Here is an 8,247-nt window from a genome sequence, read left to right as displayed (position 1 = left end):
CCGGCTGCAAGGACGGGATCCCCAAGGAAGAAAAGCAAAAAGAAAAACGAGAACAGCGCAGCTTTTTTTCCATCTTGAGGCGACGGCCGGCGCCGGCTGCCATGTTGGGAAGGGAACGCTGGGTGTAGTCCCAGCGCCGCAGCGGGCGCGCTTCCCGTTCCGGGGCGGGCAGCGGCACTTCCGGCGGGTGACCCTGGCGAGTCCTTCTGTGGGGCGGGAGCGGAGCCATGGGGCTGCGGGACACCGTCGTTCACGCCGGCGAGCCTGAGGTGAGCCGGGGGGGGACGGAGCCCCGCGGGCGAGCGGTCGGACCGTCGATCGGTCGGTAACGGCTGTGCTTTCTTTTCTTTTCCCCAGGAGGAGGAGGAAGAGCTGGTGGTAAGAGGCGGAGCGGGGACAGGGGACCTGGGCCTTCCCTACCCGGGGAGCTGGAGCCTGTGGCCTCGGCGGCGACTCGTTGCTCCCGGGGGAAGACACACGGGATCTATGGCTCTCTGTTAAAGCAAGGGCCGTGGGGGGAAAGAGGCGTTTTGGGGTATCCGTGTTCTTACAGTGGTCCCGTCCCTGCAGGATCCTTTAACCACCATCCGTGAGCACTGCGAGCAGTCGGAGAAATGCGCGAAGGCACGGGAGCGGCTGGAGCTGTGCGACGCCCGGGTGTCCTCCAGGTCCCAGACAGAAGAGCAGTGCACAGAGGAGCTTTTTGACTTCCTGCACGCCAGGGACCACTGTGTAAGTGCAGCACCCGTGGATGCAACGTCCCTGACGGTGCTGGGAGCGGAGCTGCCTTTAGCCGCGCTTCTGAGAGCACAGACAGTTCAAGTGTGAGGTGCTGTAGCTGTTCATTCACAGTGAGCTCTGAAGAACTGTGTGCCTTGGTGCTTTTTCATGTGAAATGTTTGGCTCCTCTTTGTTACAACAGTTCCGGGTGGGATTCAGTTGGTTATTAAACAATTATATAAGTCAAACACGCTGTTTCTGCCCTGCAAATGACAGTTTGCCTTTTCAATGTTATATTTGCCATTTTAAAGTTTAACCTTTTTCATCCGAGGTGAAGCTTTGTAAGAAATCTCAGCTTGTTGCAAAACAATGAGAAGAGGGGAGGGCTGTGGGGCCGTGTGTGTTACCCACCCAGAAAACCAAGAGGCGGGTGGTAACACAACCCTCGCCTAGGAGTTACCGAGTGCTTTTGTCTCTTTCCAGGTTGCTCACAAGCTCTTTAAGAGCCTGAAGTGAAGGCGGGCACGGTTGTCCATCTGCTTCCACAGCCAGTGGCGGCGGTTCCTGGATCCATGGTCCTGTTCATTCTCCATGACAAACGAAACGGCTTGCCGGCAGCGACCGAGCCTCAGCGTGTCACTGCCTCTCTCCTCACAGGAGATGCTCAGCAGCGCAGAAACCATGTTGATGTTCTGTAATTTTCCATATTAAACGTTCAAAGTTCCCATGGAAATACCCTCTGTTTGTCCCCTGAGTTCTTGTACTGGGTTAAGATGAGATTAGCGGGGGGTCAGAGCCCAGCTTGTGGGGGGAGGCTGTTCCTCACTTGTGGGAATGTCCCTTTTTATGTCCCTCTATCCCACAGGGAGGAAATTGTTTGCTGGAGCCACAAAGGTTATTTCCAAGCCCCATAAGACCAATATTGTTCACACAGGATATTTGGGGGGCAAACTGTGAAGCTGTCCCTCGCTGTCACCTTCTGCCACCAGCAGCTGGAAGAGCCTCCTGGCTGCAGTTGGCTTTGGGTTCTTGGCCAAAGTGACCAACCAGATGGGCACCGTGGTGGTGCCACCTCCTCAAACCCTGAGCAGAGCCTGAAGGACCACCTGGGGGAACCAAAACCTTTCTGTGTGAACCACCAGCCCCTTCTGCTGACCTGTGGACGGGTCAAGTTCACCCTCTGCCTGTTTTCCTTCCCAGGAGGATGTTTAACAGCAGGAAAAGGGATGTTTTATAGGGCAATTCTTCAAGGTGAAAAAACCATGTTTTTAATTCGGCTGTTCTTCATTGATAGAGCTGCCTCTCATCCTTTTGCTGGTGGATTTTGAGCTCAATCCTTAATGGATTGAAATGGAGGTTTATTAGGGTAAATGTAGCTTACGTAGCCTGTTAATATTCGGAGTTTTGGGGTTTGTTGTTTTTTTTTTTTGTAGCACAGGGTCTGTAAAGAAGGCTCCGGGCCGGGCTGCGAGCCCTTGTGCCGCCGCAGGGCCCCTTTTGTCGCCGGATCCTTTCCAGCAGCCGGTGCCTTCACCCGGTTCCTCATCCCCCGGCACCGGGGGGAGCCCGGACGGGGGTTGTCCCTTCGGGGGCGGTCCCGGTCCCGCCCCGGAAAGCGATGGCGGCGGCGATGGCGGCGTCGGGGATGATGCTGCTGCTGCTGCGGCGGGGGCGGCCGCCGCCACCGGGGCTGGGACCGGCACCGCGCCGGTACCGCTACAAGGAGAAGTGGGTGAGCGGGTCCTCGCCCAGGGGGCTTCTCTCCCCGCCCCTCCCGCACCCCCTTTTCCCCCCGTTACACCCCGTTTCTCCCCCCTCCTGCCTTATTTCGGTCGTTCCCCCGCTGTGACCCCTCCCTCTGTCGCCTCTTTCCCCCTTACCCCTCCATCGCACCCCCTTTCCTATCTCCCCTCTCCCCCATCCCACCTTCCTCATGCCTCCTCCTGTCCCCGTTCCACCCCTCGCTGCATCCTTTCTCCCTCCCCTTTTTTACCCCAGTTTACCTTCCCATTGCACCCCTCTAATCTCCTCTTTTCACCCCCTTGCACCCCCTCACCCACTGCACCCCCGTTATGCCTCTCCGTACCCAGCCGTTCCCCTCCTCCCGTCCCCACCCCGTGCCCCCAGCCCCATTCAGCCATTCCCTGTCCTGAACAACCCCCCAGGAGACCACCATCCCCTGGGTGTCGGGGCCACGGTCATTTTCTGGGGCTGCAGAAAGGCCCCGGGGGCTTTAGGCAGCGCAGAACCTGGTGTTGAGTTCTCCCCGAAAGAAAACCTTGAGGCTGGGGAAGAGGAGGGTGGGATGTCAAGGTATTTTATCTTTTAACATTTCTGGTATATTTTTTTTTCCCCCAAAAAGGCTGCCACGGCCCCCCGCATCCCGCCCACGCGGCTGGCCCTGCACCACTTCGACGTGAACTACAGCCTGCAGCTGAAGGACCAGTGGCCCTCGGTCCGTGCTGGCCTCCTCTGCGAGCAGAAGTATGGTGCTCTCCTCAACAACTTCTCTGCTGCCCACCATGTCGCCCAAGAGCTGGAGCTGCTCAATGCCACCAATTTTGTTTCCGAAGCCCCCAAAAAGGCGGAAAGCGTGTCCCAGGAGGGGTCCGGCGAGGGCAGGATGGTCACGCAGGCAGAGATGATGACGCAGGCAGAGATGTCACCACCACTTCGTGCCTCCATCACCTCCAACATCAAGTGCTACACCTTCCCCAGGGGCGACATCACGCGCTTTCGCCCGGCACGGTGAGACATCCCTGGGACGAGACCACCTGCTGTCACTGCCACCCTCTCGGGGGCTGCACGTGGGTCAGCACACGCTGCTTCTCCACGTCCCCGTCCTCACCTCCAACTTGCTCTTCTCTTTTCCCCTCACACGTCTGCTTTTTTTTGTTTTTTTACTCAAACTGGTGGTTTCCAGGCCGGACGCAACTTGCTCTTCTCTTTTCCCCTCACACGTTTGCTTTTTTGTTTGTTTGTTTTTTTACACAAACTGGTGGTTTCCAGGCCGGACACCGTGGGTCTCCTTGACTATTATCTCATGGATGCAGCATCTCTCCTGCCCGTCCTGGCGCTTGACGTGCAGCCGGATGACTTTGTCCTCGACCTCTGTGCGGCTCCGGGTGGCAAGACTCTGGCTCTGCTGCAGACTGGGCTTTGTGGTGAGTGATGGTGGGTGTTCCTTGTCCCCGTGTGTAAAGCAGGGCTGGGAGTGTGTTTTACACGTTAACTGGCCCATTAATCATAGAATCATAGAATGGTTTGGGTTGGAAGGGACCTCAAAGATCATCGAGTTCCAACCCCCCTGCCATGGGCAGGGACACCTCCCACTAGAGCAGGTTGCTCAAGGCCCCATCCAGCCTGGCCTTGAACACTTCCAGGGATGGGGCATCCACAACTTCCCTGGGCAACCTGTTCCAGTGTCTCACCACCCTCATAGTAAAAAATTTCTTCCTGATATCTAATCTGAATCTTTTTTCTTCCAATTTAAAACCGTTTCCCCTTGTCCTATCATTGTCTGACCATTAATTGTCTCTGGTTGTAAGAGTTGGGAATCAGGTGTGGCTTTGCAAGAGTGACGTTCCCCGCGTGCCTTTTTTGTCCTCTCAGGGCATTTGGCAGCCAACGACGTCTCCATCTCCCGGACAAAGAGGCTGTACCAGATTCTCCAAAGCTACGTCCCCAGGGAAGTCAGGGAAAACGTGAGCGTCACGTCCCATGATGGACGGGACTGGGGGCAGCTGGAAGGTGGCACTTTCCACAAGGTAGGTGATGGGGAACCGGTGTAGATAAACCCGTCTAGTTGAGTTTCCTCCTGTTTCAGAGGTGTAAGAGTTGGGAATCAGGTGTGGCTTTGCCAGAGTGATGTTCCCCACGTGCCTTTTTCATCCTCTCAGGGCATCTGGCAGCCAACGACGTCTCCATCTCCCGGACAAAGAGGCTGTACCAGATTCTCCAAAGCTACGTCCCCAGGGAAGTCAGGGAAAACGTGAGCGTCACGTCCCATGATGGACGGGACTGGGGGCAGCTGGAAGGTGGCACTTTCCACAAGGTAGGTGATGGGGAACCGGTGTAGATAAACCCGTCTAGTTGAGTTTCCTCCTGTTTCAGAGGAAGACAGCAGCTTATCCTGCAGTATAATTATGTAGTTTTCCACATATGGAGCAGTATTTCCTCCTGCAGGATCTGGTGCACGTGGGCATCTGCAGTCGTACCGGTATTTACCTGTGTAATACCCTTTAAAAATCCTGCTCTAATCCATCACCTGGAAGGGGTTAAATGTAAGAGGAGGTGTCACTGCAGGTTCTGCAGTAACGCCTGCCAGGGAGGTGCATGGTGTAGAAATGTTAAATGAGGACACATGTGAGAGCGTGATGTTATCTGCTGTTTCTGTGGCTGTTTACACATTCCTGAAATGCAAAGCAGCCAGGCAAGTTGGGGTTTGGTGTGGGTGCACACCTGCACTCCGTCACCATCACCCAGGGAGGGCACCGGGAGCTGCTGGGTGCGTGGGGAGGGTGGAGGAGTTGGGCAAGGGGCAGGTCGTGCTGGGAGACTCCCTGAGCTTGGCTTGGGCCCAGGGTTGATGCAAGACCTCTGCTGCCACAGGTCCTGGTGGATGTGCCCTGCACGACGGACAGGCACTCTGTCATGGAGCAGGACAACAACATCTTCCACAAGAAAAGGACCAAGGAGCGTCAGATGTTGCCCATGCTGCAGCTGCAGCTGCTGATGTGAGTGAGCTCGATGCTGTTTCGGTGCTATTTTGGGTTATGGTTGCAGCTCTCTGTGGCCTGGACTGAAACCTCCGCTTACTTTCTGTCCCCAGCTGGGAAATGTGGCAACCATGGGTAGTTTTCTGCAATGGCAGAAGCTGAACACATCAAATCTTAATAAGAAGGTGCAAAAGTTCTCGGTCAGAGTAAATGTCCTTCCTGTCTCCAGCAGTAGCCATAGGAGGTAGGGAGGGTTCCCTGAGGAACAGGATAGCGTTGTGAAGATCATGTAGTGTGATGATCTCCTGGGTCTCAGCAGTCAGCCTGGGGAGATTCATGAGTGTCCACATCATGGGAGGACACAGAATCGTAGAATTGTCTAGGTTGGAAGGGACCTTTAAGATCATCTAGTCCAACCGTCACCCTAATTCTGATTAAAAAAAAAAAGACATGACTAAACCATGTCACTAAGTGCTCTGTCAGCCCGTCTTTTGAATATCTCCAGGGATGGTGCCTCAACCACTTCCCTGGGCAGCTCATTAGATAAACCCGTCTAGTTGAGTTTCCTCCTGTTTCAGAGGAAGACAGCAGCTTATCCTGCAGTATAATTATGTAGTTTTCCACATATGGAGCAGTATTTCCTCCTGCAGGATCTGGTGCACGTGGGCATCTGCAGTCGTACCGGTATTTACCTGTGTAATACCCTTTAAAAATCCTGCTCTAATCCATCACCTGGAAGGGGTTAAATGTAAGGGGAGGTGCATGGTGTAGAAATGTTAAATGAGGACATGTGTGAGAGCGTGATGTTATCTGCCTCTGTGGCTGTTTACACATTCCTGAAACACAAAGCAGCCAGGGGAGTTGGGGTTTGGTGTGGGTGCACACCTGCGCTCCGTCACTATCACCCAGGGAGGGCACCAGGAGCTGCTGGGTGTGTGGGGAGGGCGGAGGAGTGAGTTGGGCAAGGGGCAGGTTGTGCTGGGAGACTCCCTGAGCTTGGCTTGGGCCCAGGTTTGATGCAAGACCTCTGCTGCTGCAGGTCCTGGTGGATGTGCCCTGCACGACGGACAGGCACTCTGTCATGGAGCAGGACAACAACATCTTCCACAAGAGAAGGACCAAGGAGCGTCAGATGTTGCCCATGCTGCAGCTGCAGCTGCTGGTGTGAGTGAGCTCGATGCTGTTTCGGTGCTATTTTGGGTTATGGTTGCAGCTCTTTGTGGCCAGGACTGAAACCTCCGCTTACTTTGTGTCCCCAGCTGGGAAATGTGGCAACCACGGGTAGTTTTCTGCAATGGCAGAAGTTGAACACATCATATCTTAATAAGAAGGTGCAAAAGTTCTCGGTCAGAGTAAATGTCCTTCCTGTCTCCAGCAGTAGCCATAGGAGGTAGGGAGGGTTCCCTGAGGAACAGGATAGCGTTGTGAAGATCATGTAGTGTGATGATCTCCTGGGTCTCAGCAGTCAGCCTGGGGAGATTCATGAGTGTCCACATCATGGGAGGACACAGAATCGTAGAATTGTCTAGGTTGGAAGGGACCTTTAAGATCATCTAGTCCAACCGTCACCCTAATTCTGATTAAAAAAAAAAAGACATGACTAAACCATGTCACTAAGTGCTCTGTCAGCCCGTCTTTTGAATATCTCCAGGGATGGTGCCTCAACCACTTCCCTGGGCAGCTCATTCTAAGGCTTAATAACCCTTTCAGTGTGAAAATTTTTCCTGATATCCAACCTGAACCTCCCCTGGTGCAACTTGAGGCCATTTCCTCTGGTCCTGGCACCTGGGACTGGGAGCTGGGGCAATAAGGGAACAGCTTAGGTAGACCCGTGGCAGAGCTTGAGCTGTGAGAGCCTCTTCCCCTGTGCAAACTCTTGTCCCACTCCCTTGGAGGTGGGTGCAGGATTACTCCTTCCAGCTGCTCTCCAGTAGCGTCTCTCCCACGTGAACTACTTTATCAATCTAAGCATCTATTTGACCCATATTTCCCTGGTTTAAAAAGTTACTCAAGTTGCAGTGACACAGTTAGCCTGTGGAGTTCAAGGAGGTTTGTCCCTCGCCTCCTGTGAGTTACGTGCTGGCTTCCCAGTTTGGGTGGGTGGGAATGTTGGTGTCCCACCCAGTCCTCTTCTTGCCGTGACAGTGTGTGTGTTCATCTTGGCTGCAGGGCTGGGATCCTGGCCACCAGGCCGGGAGGAGAGGTGGTGTATTCTACGTGCTCCATCTCCCCACTGCAGAACGAGTACGTGATCGAGAGAGCGGTAGAAGTCGCAGAAGCCCAGTATGACATCAGGGTCCACATTGAGGACTTGAGCCATTTCAGGACGCTCTTCCAGGACACGTTTTCCTTCTTCTCGGATTGCCGGCTGGGGGAGCTTGTTCTGCCTCACCTCACAGCCAACTTTGGACCTATGTACTTCTGCAAATTGCGTCGGATGTAGACGGGGTGACAGACTATACCTGTGGGTATACCCAAATTTCCAGGGGAAGCAAAACCGCTTCATATTTATTTTTCTTTTTTAAAATGACCCAAAGGAGGTTGCTTTTTTTTACTGCAGAGATAGAGAATAAATGAGAAAGACTTGCTGTGGAATCTCCTGCATATTTATGTGTTTGAGACTGAGGTCTTTAATCTAGGAAAGAGAAAGAGATCTTACCAGAGGGAGTGATTTATCCATCTGTCTTGGGATGGGGTAAATGGCCCTGTGCGGACGCTGCTGTCTCCCCCCTGTCTGACTGCTTTGATCCTACACGAGCAGGTTGGGGTTAATAAACACCATCTGGGGATCTCAGCCTTCCTGTCCCAG

The 8,247-nt window shown here is 54.1% G+C and overlaps 2 protein-coding genes across 4 annotated transcripts; both read left to right on the top strand.

The window, feature by feature from the left end:
• Positions 1 to 127: 127 nt before the first annotated feature.
• Positions 128 to 1,453, top strand: LOC106886384 (cytochrome b-c1 complex subunit 6, mitochondrial). The gene is made up of 4 exons (XM_014939269.1): positions 128 to 269; positions 358 to 378; positions 571 to 732; positions 1,204 to 1,453. Exons 1-4 carry the CDS (start codon positions 228 to 230, stop codon positions 1,234 to 1,236), a joined length of 258 nt encoding a protein of 85 aa, XP_014794755.1. The 5' UTR covers positions 128 to 227; the 3' UTR covers positions 1,237 to 1,453.
• A 113-nt stretch (positions 1,454 to 1,566) lies between these two features.
• NSUN4 (NOP2/Sun RNA methyltransferase family member 4) lies at positions 1,567 to 8,044 on the top strand. 3 transcript variants are annotated; one of them, XM_014939266.1, is made up of 6 exons: positions 1,567 to 2,452; positions 3,083 to 3,468; positions 3,730 to 3,884; positions 4,620 to 4,774; positions 6,478 to 6,602; positions 7,608 to 8,044. In XM_014939266.1, the coding sequence occupies exons 1-6, from the start codon at positions 2,339 to 2,341 to the stop codon at positions 7,879 to 7,881; spliced, it is 1,209 nt and encodes a 402-aa protein (XP_014794752.1). In that variant the 5' UTR covers positions 1,567 to 2,338; the 3' UTR covers positions 7,882 to 8,044. The 3 variants fall into 3 exon arrangements, with proteins under 3 accessions (XP_014794752.1, XP_014794753.1, XP_014794754.1); XM_014939267.1 differs by lacking the exon at positions 6,478 to 6,602 and adding an exon at positions 5,332 to 5,456; XM_014939268.1 differs by lacking the exons at positions 4,620 to 4,774; positions 6,478 to 6,602 and adding exons at positions 4,333 to 4,487; positions 5,332 to 5,456.
• The last annotated feature ends 203 nt before the right edge of the window (positions 8,045 to 8,247 follow it).

This window comes from Calidris pugnax, unplaced genomic scaffold (assembly GCF_001431845.1).
Source record: "Calidris pugnax isolate Ruff unplaced genomic scaffold, ASM143184v1 scaffold18, whole genome shotgun sequence".
Lineage (NCBI taxonomy): Eukaryota > Metazoa > Chordata > Aves > Charadriiformes > Scolopacidae > Calidris > Calidris pugnax.
The sequence above is the reverse complement of the archived record's forward strand: the minus strand, read 5'-3'. Positions and strand labels throughout refer to the sequence as shown.